The 16,256-nt window shown below is 39.1% G+C and overlaps 1 protein-coding gene across 3 annotated transcripts in view; it reads right to left on the bottom strand.

Annotated features, from left to right (window-relative positions):
- Positions 1 to 5,939: 5,939 nt before the first annotated feature.
- The window catches only part of LOC124095088 (pregnancy zone protein), an 85,863-nt gene continuing 75,546 nt past the window's right edge, over positions 5,940 to 16,256 (bottom strand). For all 3 annotated transcript variants that reach the window (XM_058580498.1, XM_058580499.1, XM_058580500.1), the window contains one exon: positions 5,940 to 6,037. In XM_058580498.1, coding sequence (XP_058436481.1) covers positions 5,955 to 6,037 — 83 coding nt within the window. In that variant the 3' untranslated portion in view covers positions 5,940 to 5,954. The remainder of the gene's footprint in view (positions 6,038 to 16,256) is intronic.

Genomic DNA, 16,256 nt, shown 5'->3' with positions numbered 1-16,256 from the left:
CAAACTAACAAAAAGAGAGAGAAGACCCAAATGAACAAAATTAGAGATTAAAAAATGAGATACCACCACATACAGTTCTGAAATCCACAGTAGCATTAGAAATTATTTTGAAAATTTACATTTCAATAAGCTGGAAAAGGGGAATTGCACAGAAGATGGAAGGAGACCCTCATCGTTATACAAAATACATGTATGATGATGTGAGGGGGAAGAAAAAAAAAGAGAGAGAAATGTGTCACATTACATTGGGTAGAGAGAGGTGATGGGAGGGGAGGGGAGGGGGTGGGGGATAGGAAGGGCAGCAGAATAAAATAGACACTAGTATTGCTGTATGTATATACGTATCTGTATAACCAATGTGATTCTGCAACCTGTACACTTGGAAAAATGAGAATTCATACCCCATTTGATTCAAATGTATGATATGTCAAGATCATTGTATTGTCATGAACAACTAATAAAAAAATAAGCTGGAAAATCTAGAAGACAACCACAAATTTCTAGACACATATGATCTGTTCAATTGGAACCAGGAAGACAAAAAACAACAACAACAACAACAACAAAACCCTAAACAGACCAATATCAAGTAATGAAATTGAAAAAGCAATTAAAGCTTACCAACAAAGAAAAAAGCCCAGGACCAAAGGGATTCTCAGCTGAATTCTACTAGACCTTTAAAGAAGAACTAACTCCAGTTTTTCTCAAATTATTTATGAAATTGAAAGGGAGAGAACACTCCCAAATACATTCTATGAAGACAGTATAATTTTGACACCAAAAACTAGACAAAAACACATCACGAAAACTATAGAAAATTATCTCTGATGAACATAGATGCAAAAATCCTTAATAAAATATTAGCAAACCAAATTAAAAAACACACTGAGAAGATAATGTGTCATGATCAAGTGAGCTTCATCCCAGGGATGCAAGGTTTGGTTCAACATATGTATATCAATAAATTTACTACTTTAATAGAATTAAAAACAAGAATCTCATGATTATCTCAATAGATGTAGAAAAGGCCTTTGATAAAATTCTACACCCATTCATGTTAAAAATACTGGGGAAACTAGGAATAGAAGAAACTTACTTCAACATTATAAAGGCTATATATGACAAACCCAAAGTCAACATCATTCTGAATAGAGAGAAACTGAAAGCATTTCCTCTAAAATCAGGAATAGGATAAGTATGTCTACTCTCACTACTTCTATTTGATATAGTTCTTGAAATTCTAGCCAGGGCAATTTTGCAAGACAAAGAAGTTAAAGAGATACAAATAAGTAAAACTGTCTCTGTTTGCTGATGACATAATGCTATATCTAGAAGCACAAAATTTCATCAGAAGACTTCTAGAGCTGAAAAAATGAATTTAGCAAAGTAGCAGGATAGAAGATCAACATTCATAAATCAATAGCTTTCTATATTCCAATAGTGATTTAGCTGAAAAAGAAATCAGGAAAACCATCCAATTCACAATAACCTAAAAAAACAACTGGGATTTAATCTAATCAAAGAGGTAAAAAGATTTGAACAATGAAAACTGTAGAACACTGAAGAAAAAAAATGAAGAAAACCTCAGAAGAAGTAAAGACCTTCCATGTTCTTGGATAGGCAGAATTAATATTGTCAAAATGGCCATACTACTAAAAGTAATATACAGATTCAATGCAGTCCCCATCAAAATACCAGTGGAATTCTTCCCTTAGCTAATAAAAACAGTCTTTAAATTCATTTGGAAGAATAAGACACCCAGAATAGCCACAGCAATACTAGGCAAGAAAAGTGAAGCAAAGTCAGGCATGGTGGTGTATGCCTGTAATCCCAGAGGCCTGAGAGGCTGAGGCAGAAGGATCACAAGTTCAAATCAAGCCTCAGAAACTTAGTGAGGCCCTAAGCAACTTAGTGAGACTCTGTCTCAAGATAAAAAAAATAAAGAGGGCTGAGGGTGTGGCTCAGTGGTTAAGTGTCCCTGGGTTTAATCCCTGGTACCAAAAAAAAAAAAAAAAAAAAAAAAAAAAAGCAAGAGGCATCACAATACCTGATCTGAAATTAACTGTACTACAGAGCTGTAGTAACAAAAGTAGCATGTGTTGGCATCAAAATAAATGTAAGGACCAATGGAATAGAACAGAATACACAGAGACAAAGCCACATAATTCAGCCATCTGATAATTGACAAAAGAGTCAAAAATATATGTTGGCACCAGGTCATGGTGGCACACACCTGTAATTCCAGCAGCTCAGGAGCCTGAGGGAGGAGGATCCTAAGTTCAAGGCCAGTCTGAACAACTTAGCAAGGCCCTAAGCAAACTCAGCAAGATCCTGTACCTAGATAAAATATAAAGAAGGGGCTGGAGATATGGCCAAGTGGTTAAGGGCCCCTGGGTTCAAATATATATATTTGCCCCAGTACCCTCCCCCACATATATTGAAAAAAAGCTCTAACTTTTAACTTTTAAAAGAGGCTATCTTTTTTTCATATATCAATATATGAAATATATCAATGATATATCAATTAATCATAATATATCAATATATAAAAAAAGATAGCCTGTTTTAAAAGTTGGACCTTTATAGTTATACATAGTATTTGGGTTCATCCTGACAAATTCATACATACATGGAGTTTGATTTCAGTTTATTATTCCCCCTTTTCCCTGCCCCTTTTCCTTCCAGTTCACCCTCCCCTCTCCCATTCTTCTTCCGCTACTCTACTAGACTTCCTTCACTCATCTATTATTTATATTATATTGGTTCTTCTACCTATACATAAAGGTGAAGTTCCCTCTGATATATTTACATATGCATATAACATGATTTTTAAATAATTCATTCTGCATTGCTTTCTCATATCCATCCTTCCACTCTGCCTCTCAATCTCCTTATTCTACATTATTATCTTCCCTTTATGTTTATACTATACTTCCCTCCCCCTTTCCTTTATTTTACTCTAGCTTTCACATATGAGAAGACATTCAACCTTTAAGTTTCTGAGTTTGTCTTATTTCACTTTACAATATTATCCATTTCCATCCATTTGCTAGCAAATGCCATAATTTTATTCTTTTTTATGGCCAAGTAGAACTTCATTGTGTGTGTGTATACATATAGTTTATATATAAAACTATATATACATATCTATTTGTAACAATTTCTTAATTTATTCATCTATTGATGAGTAAATGGGCTTATTCCATCATTTAGATATTGTGTATTGTGCTGCTATAAATATTGAGGTGACTGTATCAAAGACAGCCTTTAAACAAATGGTGCTGGGAAAACTAGATATCTGTATGTAGAAGAATGAAACTAGATCCCTATCTCTCACCCTGCAAAAAATCAAATCAAAATGGATCAGAGGCTTAGAAATTAGACCACAAATCTTGCAACTGCTAGAAGAAAACATAGGGTCAACATTGCATCATTTAAGTGCAGGCACTGATTTCTTCAATAAGACCCCTAAAAGCTCAAGAAATATAATCAAGGATTAATAAATGGGATTCCATCAATTTTTAAAACTTCTGCACATCAAAGAAATGACTAAAAGCTATGAAGAATGAGCCTACAGAATGGGGAAAAATATTTTCCAGCTTCTCTTCTGACAGGACATTAATATCCAGAATATGTAAATAACTCAAAAAACCTAACACCAAAAAAATCTCCAAATAACCCAATCAACCAATGGGAAAAAGAAGTAGACATTTATCAAAAGAAAAAGCATAAATGGTCAAGAAATATATGAAAAAAATGTTCAACATCTCAAGCATTCAGGGAAATGCAAATCAAAACTACATTAAGATTTCATCTCCAATCAGAATAGCAATTATAAAGAACACAAATAATAATAAATGCTGATGAGGGATGTGAAGAAAAAGGTACACTGATACACTGTCAGTAGAATTGCAATTAGTACGACCACCCAGGAAAGTAGTGTGGATATTCCTTTAAAAACCAGGAATGCAAACCACCATATGACCAGCTATTCCACTTTTTGGTATTTATCCAAAAGAACAAAAATTAGCATAATGATACAGACACTTCAATGTATATAGCAGCATTATTCACAATAGCCAAATTATGAAATCAGCCTAGATGCCGCACATCAATAGATGAATGGGTCAAGAAAATGTGGTATATATACACAATGGAGTTTTACTCAGCCATAAAGAATGAAATAGGGGTTGGGGTTGTAGCTCAGGGATAGAGCACTTTCTTTGCATGTGTGAGGCCCTGGGTTCGATCCTCTGCACCACATTAAAAAAAAAGATATCTAAAGAAAAAAAGAAGAAGAATGAAGTAATGGCATTTGCCAGTAAATTAATGGAAATGGAAAACATCATCCTGAATGAAATAAGCCATACTCAGAAAATCAAGAGTTGAATGTTTTCTCTCATATGTCGAAGTTACAGCAAAATAAGGGAAAAAAGGTGTGGTGGGCATCGGATATCATACATATCTAGGGAATATCAGTGTATTAGAGTGGGAAAGGGGAAGAAATATAGAATGAATTTAATGAAATCATGTCATTTGCATATGTAAATATACCAAAGGAAATTTCACTTCTATGTATATGTAGAAAGTACTAATAAAAAATAAAGGACTGAAAGGAAGACCAGTAGAGCAGAGGGAGCAGAATAGAGGGATGGAGGAAGGAAGGAAAAGTGTGGGGAGAAGAATGGGGATTAAAATCAAATTCCTTTGTGTATGATTTGTCAAAATGAACCCATATACTATGTATAACTATAACACTCTAATAAAAAAGAATAAAAGAGAGAAGACCCAAATAAATAAAATTAGAGATGAAAAGGGAAACATCACACTTGATACCACAGAAATATTAAGGATAAACAGGAATTATTCTGAATAACTATATATTAATCAATTAGAAAACTAGAAGAAATGGACAAATATCTAGACATATATGACTTACCAAAATTGAACCATGATCACATAAAAAATGTGAATAGACTAATAAAAATAATGAGACTGAATCAGTAAATAGCTTTCTAACAAAGAAAGCACAGGACCAGATGGCTTCACTGCTGAATTTAACCAAACTTTCAAAGAATTAATTCTAGCTCTTCTCAGACTATGGCATAAAATTGAAAGGAAGGAAACTCTTCAAATCTCATTCTATGAAGGCAGCATTGCCATGTTATCAAACACAAGAACAACAACAACAAAAAAGAACACAACAACAACAAAAGATCAATATCCTTGACCAACACAGATGCAAATTTCATCATTTAAATACAGGTGTAAATCAAATTCAACATCACTACACAAAAAGTATTTGGTTAAATACTACAGAAGCAAGGATCACTCAACATATACAAATCGATAAATATATCACATAAGCAGAATGAAGGATAAGAATCATACAATCATCTCAATAGATAAAGAAAAGCATTTGATGCAATGCAATATCTCTATCATCAGATAAAAGCCCTGAACCAATTTGGTGTAGGATTATACTTCAGCATAATAAAGGCCATACAAATTCCTTGCCAACATAATACTAAACGGGGAATAGCAGACAGCATTTCTTCTAATATATGTGTGTTTATTCTTAGTGATTTTATTCAATATTTTACTGGAAGTATTAGTCAGAGTAATTAGACAAGAGAAAGAAATGAAAGGCATAAAACAGAGGGAGGAAGTTAAATCATCCCTGTTTGCAGATTATGTGATTCTAAATATAGAAACCTTAAGGACACCACCAAAAAAGCTATTAGAACTGATGAAGAAGTTTAGTAAAGTAGCAGGATAAAAAAATAGAAAAAAATCAATATTTTTTTTTGCATATCAATAACAAAATTATTGAGAGAAATAATGAAAGCAATACTGTGGGGACAAATGCACGGAGTACTGCATACATGGCCACATTAAGGGTGTCTGAGTGGTAGGCCACTCCCCTCCTGCTAGGTGTGTGAGCAGCAGACCACTTACCTCATAGGCACAGCCCTGGGTGTGAGGCCATGTGTTGCAGTCCCTGCACTTGCTCTGCAGCTCGTCTCTTGATTGGTTGCTGCAAGGACAGTTGGCAAGAAATTGTATTGGTGGTTGCCTGTAATCTGCTTAGCTACTGCCCGACATGGTAACTATGCAATAAAATTAGATCTGCTTCCTGTCTGGTGTCTGGAGGTCTTGAATAGCGACTCTGCAGCTGCACTCTCCTCTATCCTGTTCCATGGACCTCCTTGCTGGATGAGAGACAGCCCACGCACAATCCCATTCACAATAGCTACAAAATTTAAAAAATAAAATATGTAGGAATAATCTTAACCAAGGAATTTAAAGATCTCTTCTACAACATAAATAAACAACATACTGATGAAAGAAATTGAAGACAAAGATGAAATGATGTCCTATATTCATGAATTGGAAGAATTAATATTGTGAAAATGTCTCTATTATCTCTTGTGTTTGAATATGAGGTTTCCCCCCAAAGCTTCAGTAATATTCAGAGGTAAAGTGATTGGATTGTGAGATCTATAACCTGATCAGTCCATCCAAATTGGAATGGACTAATAAGGTGGTAACTTTAGGCAGATGAGACATGACTGGACAAGGTGGGTCACTGGAGTTGTATTCAAAAGGATTCATCTTCCCTCTGGCTCCTTCCTCTTTTTCTCTCTGCTTCCTGGCTTCCATGAATGGAGCAGTGCCCCTCAAGGACACCCATGATTTTCTGCCTCCCTTTGAGCCCACAACAATAGAGTCAGCCTACCATGGACTAAACTCTGAAACCATGAGCTAATGTAAATTCTCCACATTTAAGTTGTTCTTACTTGGTATTTTGGTCACAGCAATGAAAAGCTAACATACTACCCAAAGCAATTTATAGATTCAGTGTAATTGCTATGAAAATACCAATGATGTTCTTCACAGAACTAGAAAAAAAAAACAATCCTGAAGTTCATATAGGAGCACAAAAGACCCCAAATAGCCAAAGCAGTTCTTGAGCAAAAGAACTTAAGTTGTGGTGTCCTTAAGTTTTTCTATATTTAGAATCACATAATCTGCAAACAGGATGATTTAACTTCCTCCCTTTGTTTTATGTCTTCCATTTGTTTCTCTTGTCTAATTACTCTGACTAAAACTTCCAGTTTGGATTTGGGCAGAGAACGTGGATTTCCCCAGAACGTGTTTGTAGACGGCTGGTGTGAGTTCGGGAATAAAGAGTTGCTGTTTGAATCTACAAGCTGTGTGGTGGCTCGTGATTGTGTGCCCAGCCAGACTGCGGCATTTGTGCCCAGCCAGACTGTGGCATTTGGCGGCTCGTACGGGGAACTTCTGAAGCTTGGAGGGACCACCTCTCTCCACACTGGACTGCTTGGATCCAGTTAGGAAAAGGATTCACTGATTGATGATTTAAGAACTATCTAGTTTCTGGTTCAATGTTCTCAGAACCAAATGATGATTGAAGACCCAAAAATGACTACTGATACTCACAGAGTTCTTGACAGACAACCAGACCTGATTGCCAAGAGCCAGAATTAGCTACCCTTTTATCCCTACATCCTGCTGAGCTGACAGAAACTGCCTTATGGACACCTCCTCATGCCAACACAACCCTGGCCACTTGTGACTGGCAGTGAACAACTGACTGGCCACTCAAGTCACCAATCATGTCATCAGTCTGGGTTGTCAAGTAGAACCTGAACAGAATAAATCACAGGGTCTCACTGTGTTGCTCGGGTCCTACCTCAGATTCCTGAGCAGCTGGAACTACAGGCATCCACCAGTACACCCTGATACCTGAACTCTTTTCAAAAAGGATTTAAAATGGCTTATGAGGAGCCGGGCCGCCGCCAGCACCCGGAGCAGGCCCAGCGGCTCGCCAGCATGGTGACCGCGTGACCCCAATTGGAGAGCGGGCGGAGCGGAGCCGCCACCTGCACCCGAAAGGTGGGCAGACCCGCGACCCAGTGGTACATGGGCGTGGTAGGAGGGGCAGGGCAGAGCCGCCGTTCGCGCTTGCAAGGTAAACAGACCTGGGACAGCCTGGCAGGTCAGGCCCAGTGGCCTGCCAGTGTGGTACACACGTCACCCCAACTGGAGTAGGGGCAGAGCAGATCCTTCTCCCACGCCCGGATCAGGCCCTGCCGGTGTGGTGGTCACGTGACCCCAATTGGAGTGGGGGCGGAGCGGAACCGCCACCCGTGCCCCCAGGGTGAGCAGACCAGTGATCAACCTGCAGATCAGGCCCAGGGGTCCGCAGGCGTGGTAGGAGGGGCAGGGCAGATCCGCCGCCCGCGCCTCCAAGGGGCACGGCAGATCCGCCGCCCGTGCCTCCAAGGTAGGCAGACCTACAACAGACCGGCGGATCAGGCCCAGGAGCCTGCCGGCGTGGTACAAACACGACCCTAATTGGAGTAGCAGCAGAGCAGAGTCACCGCCCGTGCCAGGAACAGGCCCAGGGTCCTGCAGGCGGGGTAGTCACGACACCCCATTTGGAGTAGGGGCAGAGCAGAGCCTCCACCCGTGCCCGTAAGGTGGGCAGATCTGCGACCGACCAGCGGGACAGGCCCAGTGGCCTGCCGCTACGACAGACATGTCACCCCATATGGAGTAGGGGCAGAGTAGAGCCGCCACCCGCGCCTGCAGGGTAGGCAAACCTGCAACCGACCGGCGGATCAGGCCCGGTGGCCTGCTGGCGTGGTACACTCGTCACCCCAATTGGAGTAGGGGCAGAACAGAGCCACCGCCAGCTCCCAGAACAGGCCCAGTGACCTGCCGGCGTGGTAGCCACGACACCCCAATTGGAATAAGGAGAGAGCAGAGCCGCCGCCCGCGCCTGCAGGAAAGATACACAAGCAGTATGAAAAGACAAGGAAAGAAAGGACCACAAGCAATGCAGGTCAACGCAACTTTAGAAGAGGTAACAGCTGCAGCAGATGGAATGTCAGATAAAGAATTCAGGATATACATGCTTCAGATGATCTGGAGTATCAAGGAAGACATTAAACAGCAAAATCAGACAATGAAAGATCACTTCGACAATGAATTACGCAAACAAATCCAGGAAGCAAAGGATCAACTATACAGGGAGATAGAGGTTATAAAAAACAAACAATCAGAAATCCTAGAAATGCAGGAAGCAATAAACCAACTTAAAAACTCAATGGAGAATACTACCAGCAGAGTAGAACACTTAGAAGATAGAACATCAGACAATGAAGACAAAGTATTTCAACTGGAAAAGAACATAGACAGCTCAGCAAGACTGTTAAGAAACCATGAGCAGAACATCCAAGAAATATGGGATAACATTAAGAGACCAAACTTAAGAGTCATTGGGATACAGGAAGGTACAGAGCTCCAAACCAAAGGAATGAGCAGTCTATTCAATGAAATAATACAAGAAAACTTCCCAGACTTGAAGAATGAGACAGAATCCCAAATCCTAGAAGCCTACAGGACGCCAAATGTGCAAAATCATAAGAGATCCACACCTAGACACATTATAATGAAGATGCCCAACATACAGAATAAGGAGAGAATTTTAAAAGCTACAAGAGAAAGGAAGCAGATTACATTTAGGGGTAAGCCAATCAGGATAACAGCTGATCTTTCAACACAGACTCTGAAAGCTAGAAGATCCTGGAATAACATATTTCAAACACTGAAAGAAAATGGGTTCCAACCAAGAATTGTGTATCCAGCGAAATTAAGCTTCAGGATGGAAGATGAAATTAAAACCTTCCACGATAAACAAAAGTTAAAAGAATTTGCAGCTAGAAAACCATCTTTTCAAAATATCCTCCCCAAAACATTACAGGAAGAGGAAATGGAAAATAACAATGAAAACCAACAGTGGGAGGTAGGACAGTAAAGGGGGGGGGGAATAATCAAAGAGGAAAACAAACCATGTTTAGTAACAGAAATAAACAAATAGGGCTGGAAGAACAACCAATATCTCAATAATAACCCTAAATGTTAATGGCTTAAACTCACCAATTAAGAGACACAGGCTAGTAGAATGGATCACAAAACAAGACCCAACAATATGCTGCCTACAGGAGACGCATTTGATAGGAAAAGACATACATAGGCTGAAGGTGAAAGGTTGGGAAAAATCATATCACTCATATGGACTTCGGAAACAAGCAGGAGTGTCCATACTCATATCAAATAAAATAGATTTCAAGCCAAAGTTAATCAAAAGGGATAAAGAGGGACACTACATACTGCTGAAGGGAACCATACACCAACAAGACATAACAATCATAAATATTTATGCCCCAAACAATGGTGCAGCTATGTTCGTCAAACAAACTCTTCTCAAGTTCAAGAGTCTAATAGACCACCATACCATTATCATGGGAGACTTCAACACACCTCTCTGGCCACTGGACAGATCTTCCAAACAAAAGTTGAATAAGGAAACTATAGAACTCAAAAACACTATTAATAACCTAGACCAAATTGACATATATAGAGTATACCACCCAACATCAAGCAGTTACACTTTTTTCTCAGCAGCACATGGATCCTTCTCAAAAATAGATCATATATTATGTCACAGGGCAACTCTTAGACAATATAAAGGAGTAGAGATAATACCATGCATCTTATCTGATCATAATGGAATGAAACTGAAAATCAACGATAAAAGAAGGAAGGAAAAAGCATACATCACTTGGAGAATGAACGATAGGTTACTGAATGATCAATGGGTTATAGAAGACATCAAGAAGGAAATTAAAAAATTCTTAGAGATAAATGAAAACACAGACACAACATATCGGAATCTATGGGACACATTGAAAGCAGTTCTAAGAGGAAAATTCATTGCATGGAGTTCATTCCTTAAAAAAAGAAAAAACCAACAAATAAATGATCTCATACTTCATCTCAAAATCCTTGAAAAAGAAGAGCAAAACAACAGCAAAAGAAGTAGAAGGCAAGAAATAATTAAAATCAGAGCTGAAATTAATGAAATCGAAACAAAAGAAACAATTGAAAAAATTGACAAAACTAAAAGTTGGTTCTTTGAAAAAATAAACAAAATCGACAGACCCTTAGCGATGCTAGCGAAGAGAAGAAGAGAGAGAACTCAAATTACTAGCATACGGGATGAAAAAGGCAATATCACAACAGACACTTCAGAAATACAGAAGATAATCAAAAACTATTTTGAATCCTTATACTCCAATAAATTAGAAGATAGTGAAGGCATAGATAAATTTCTTAAGTCATATGATCTGCCCAGATTGAGTCAGGAGGATATAGAAAACCTAAACAGACCAATATCAATTGAGGAAATAGAAGAAACCATAAAAAGACTACCAACTAAGAAAAGCCCAGGTCCGGATGGGTATACAGCAGAATTTTACAAAACCTTTAAAAAGAACTAATACCAATACTTTTCAAGCTACTTCAGGAAATAGAAAAAGAGGGAGAACTTCCAAATTCATTCTATGAGGCCAACATCACCCTGATACCTAAACCAGACAAAGACACTTCAAAGAAAGAAAACTACAGACCAATATCTCTAATGAACCTAGATGCAAAAATCCTCAACAAAATTCTGGCGAATCGGATACAAAAACATATCAAAAAAATTGTACACCATGATCAAGTAGGATTCATCCCTGGGATGCAAGGCTGGTTCAATATATGGAAATCAATAAATGTTATTCACCACATCAATAGACTTAAAAATAAGAACCATATGATCATCTCGATAGATGCGGAAAAAGCATTCGACAAAGTACAGCATCCCTTTATGTTCAAAACTCTAGAAAAACTAGGGATAACAGGAACATACCTCAATATTGTAAAAGCAATCTATGCTAAGCCTCAGGCTAGCATCATTCTGAATGGAGAAAAACTGAAGGCATTCCCTCTAAAATCTGGAACAAGACAGGGATGCCCTCTCTCTCCACTTCTCTTCAACATAGTTCTCGAAACACTGGCCAGAGCAATTAGACAGACGAAAGAAATTAAAGGCATCAAAATAGGAAAAGAAGAACTTAAATTATCACTATTTGCAGATGATATGATTCTATACCTAGCAGACCCAAAAGGGTCTACAAAGAAACTATTAGAGCTACAAAATGAATTCAGCAAAGTGGCAGGATATAAAATCAACACGCATAAATCAAAGGCATTCCTGTATATCAGCGACAAATCCTCTGAAATGGAAGTGAGGACAACCACTCCATTCACAATATCTTCAAAAAAAATAAAATACTTGGGAATCAACCTAACAAAAGAGGTGAAAGACTTATACAATGAAAACTACAGAACCCTAAAGAGAGAAATAGAAGAAGATCTTAGAAGATGGAAAAATATACCCTGTTCATGGATAGGCAGAACTAACATCATCAAAATGGCGATATTACCAAAAGTTCTCTATAGGTTTAATGCAATGCCAATCCAAATCCCCACGGCATTTCTTGTAGAAATAGAGAAAGCAATCATGAAATTCATATGGAAAAATAAAAGACCCAGAATAGCAAAAACAATGCTAAGCAGGAAGTGTGAATCAGGCGGTATATCGATACCAGACTTCAAACTATACTACAGAGCAATAGTAACAAAAACAGCATGGTACTGGTACCAAAACAGGCAGGTGGACCAATGGTACAGAATAGAGGACACAGAAACCAATCCACAAAACTACAACTATCTTATATTTGATAAAGGGGCTAAAAGCATGCAATGGAGGAAGGATAGCATCTTCAACAAATGGTGCTGGGAAAACTGGAAATCCATATGCAACAAAATGAAACTGAATCCCTTTCTCTCGCCATGCACAAAAGTGAATTCAAAATGGATCAAGGAGCTTGATATCAAATCAGAGACGCGCCGTCTGATAGAAGAAAAAGTTGGCTACGATCTACATTCGGTGGGGTCGGGCTCCAAATTCCTCAATAGGACACCCATAGCACAAAAGTTAATAACTAGAATCAACAAATGGGACTTACTCAAACTAAAAAGTTTTTTCTCAGCAAAAGAAACAATAAGAGAGGTAAATAGGGAGCCTACACCCTGGGAACAAATCTTTACTCCTCACACTTCAGATAGAGCCCTAATATCCAGAGTATACAAAGAACTCAAAAAATTAGACAATAAGAGAACAAACAACCCAATCAACAAATGGGCCAAGGACCTGAACAGACACTTCTCAGAGGAGGACATACAGTCAATCAACAAGTACATGAAAAAATGCTCACCATCTCTAGCTGTCAGAGAAATGCAAATCAAAACCACCCTAAGATACCATCTCACTCCAGTAAGATTGGCAGCCATTATGAAGTCAAACAACAACAAGTGCTGGCGAGGATGTGGGGAAAAGGGTACACTTGTACATTGCTGGTGGGACTGCAAATTGGTGCAGCCAATTTGGAAAGCAGTATGGAGATTTCTTGGAAAGCTGGGAATGGAGCCACCATTTGACCCAGCTATTCCCCTTCTCGGTCTATTCCCTAAAGACCTAAAAAGAGCATGCTACAGGGACACTGCTACATCGATGTTCATAGCAGCACAGTTCACAATAGCAAGACTGTGGAACCAACCTAGATGCCCTTCAATAGACGAATGGATAAAAAAATGTGGCATTTATACACAATGGAGTATTACTCTGCATTAAAAAATGACAAAATCATAGAATTTACAGGGAAATGGATGGCATTAGAGCAGATTATGCTAAGTGAAGCTAGCCAATCCCTAAAAAACAAATGCCAAATGTCTTCTTTGATATAAGGAGAGTAACTAAGAACAGAGTAGGGACGAAGAGCAGGAGAAGAAGATTAACATTTAACAGGGATGAGAGGTGGGAGGGAAAGGGAGAGAGAAGGGAAATTGCATGGTAATGGAAGGAGACCCTCAGGGTTATACAGTGGAGGGGGTAGAGAGAGAGGAGGGGAAGGGAGGGGAGCGGTGGGGAGGGGGGAGGGTGGAGGATGGGAAAGGCAGCGGAGCACAACAGACACTAGTATGGCAATATGTAAATCAATGGATGTGTAACTGATGTGATTCTGCAATCTGTGTATGGGGTGAAGGTGGGAGTTCATAACCCACTTGAATCAAAGTGTGGAATATGATATGTCAAAAAATTTGTAATGTTTTGAACAACCCATAATAAAAAATTAAAAAAAAAATAAAACTTCCAGTAAAATATTGAATAAGATCAATAACAAATCTGGAGGAATCAGTACATGCTTTTATGAAATACTGTAGAGGTATCACAACCCAAACATGTTATTGGCACAAAACCAGACACGAGCCAATGGAACAAAATAGAGATACCAAAAATATACCAATATAGTTATAGAAAACTGTTGACACAGGTTCCAGGAACATGCTTGGAGAAATAAAATCCTCTTTAAAAAATGGTGCCAAGAAAATTGAATATCCACATGAAGAAGATTGAAATTTCACCCCATTTTTCACCCGGTCCAAAAATCAAATCTAAGTGAATAAGAAACCTAATTGTAAGACTGGATATTCTGACATTAAAATGAAGCATAAGCAAAAGAGTTTAAGACACTGGCACAAGCAATGATTTTCTGAGTAGGATTCCCAAGCACAGGAAACAAAAGCAAAAATTGACAAATAGGATTACATCAAACTAAACATCTGCTGCACAATAAAGGAAACAATTAAGTGAAGGGACAACTTAAAGAATGAAAGAAAATATTTGCCAATTATTCATCTGACAGAACATTAATGTACAGAATATATGTAGAACTAAAAATGCTTAACAGTATGAAACAAATAATACAATTACTATGGGCAAATGATCTGAATATTCACTTCTCAAAAGAAAAGGCTCAAATGGCCAATAAATTCATGAAAAAAATGCTCAATATCATTAACCATCTGGAAAATACAAATTAAAGTTATAATGAGAAATAATATTTATCATCACAGTTAGAATGGCTATTATTAAAATACCAAAAAAAAAAAGAAATACTGGAAAGTATGGGTAGTAGACAAAGTCTTATATACTGTTGTTGGGAATGTATAATAGTTTAGCTAGTGTAGGGAACAGTATGGATGCTCCTTAAAAAGCTGAAAATATTTGTATTGTATGATGATCACTAGGCAATGCTGAGCTGACGTGGATCTCAGGTGAGCAGTCTGCGCCCCTCAGAACACACACTGAGCCCGGAGCGGGTGAATTCAGGCTCCCGTTGGCCTGCATCTTGCAGACAAACCCCTGTGACTTAGCGCTAAATGCTCCCGCTGAAACAACTTGTCGGCTCCTCCATGAACCTGTGGAGGTTAATACCAACCGAGCCGTCATAGGCAGTGGCCACAGGGTTGAGACGGGGCTTGGGAGAGCCGGTCAGGACCCACCCGTTGCATCGAACACCTGGCAAAGGGAACAAACTGTCCCCATTCGCATGGGATATCACCATGGCAGAGAACTGACGTCACCAGAATGCGGAGGAGGAGATAACTTCATTGAAACTGGCGGCGGCAGGTGTGTAACCCCCTAGCCTTCCCTCTCCACACAGCGGGGAAACCTCAAGGGCCCCTCCCAGCATTCCTGTGAGTGTGATAGTCAGACCGAGGGAATCAGGAACGGCGCAGGACCCCCGGCTACCACTCCCACCAGCGCTGACAACTGAGGTCTCTTGCACCAGCTCCCGGAGGCGTGGCTACCGGAGGGCAGGCAAAACACACTGAGGGTTCTCAGCCCCTCGCTCCACAACCTTAGGGTCTTAGGGAATGGCAAGTAGGGAGAGTGTGCCCAGTCGTTCAAGAAAATAGTGCTCCAGGGAGCAGCAGACCTGGCGTGTAGCCAGTATTGTGGTGAGCGTCACCAGTGAGAAGGGCCTGGCTGGAGGAAAAGTGGGGAAGTGACTGGACACAAGAAAAGGCCCTAGGCACTCAGGATTGGAGACCCGCCCAGTCGGGGAGGAGGAGCTGCTTCACAGCGATTGGTTTGTGTGTATTGAGAGAAGCTTGGCCCGGTAGGCACAGCTCCACCTACTGGGAGAGAAGTTAATCGAACTCTAAGACTGCATTTAAAATTTTTTTTATTATTGTTTTTTTAAATTTTTAAAATTATTTTTAAAATTTTTCTCTTTTTTTATTTTCTATTTTTTCTTTTGTCTTTTCAATTTCCTTATTCCCCTTTCCTTGAATTCTACCTGTTTACTCTCATTCTCTTTAGTGACTTCTTCCCTCCCCTTCTAATACCTTTCCTCCCAAGCATCACGATGCTGTTTATGTGTAATATACTAAATATCTATAGGTAAATGTTCTGAGTTGTTATATAGTGC

The sequence above is a fragment of the Marmota monax genome, unplaced genomic scaffold (genome assembly GCF_021218885.2).
Source record: "Marmota monax isolate L192 unplaced genomic scaffold, Marmota_monax_Labrador192_F-V1.1 WCK01_AAM20220418_F8-fsc00315, whole genome shotgun sequence".
NCBI lineage: Eukaryota > Metazoa > Chordata > Mammalia > Rodentia > Sciuridae > Marmota > Marmota monax.
This window is presented reverse-complemented; position numbering and strand designations above follow the sequence as displayed.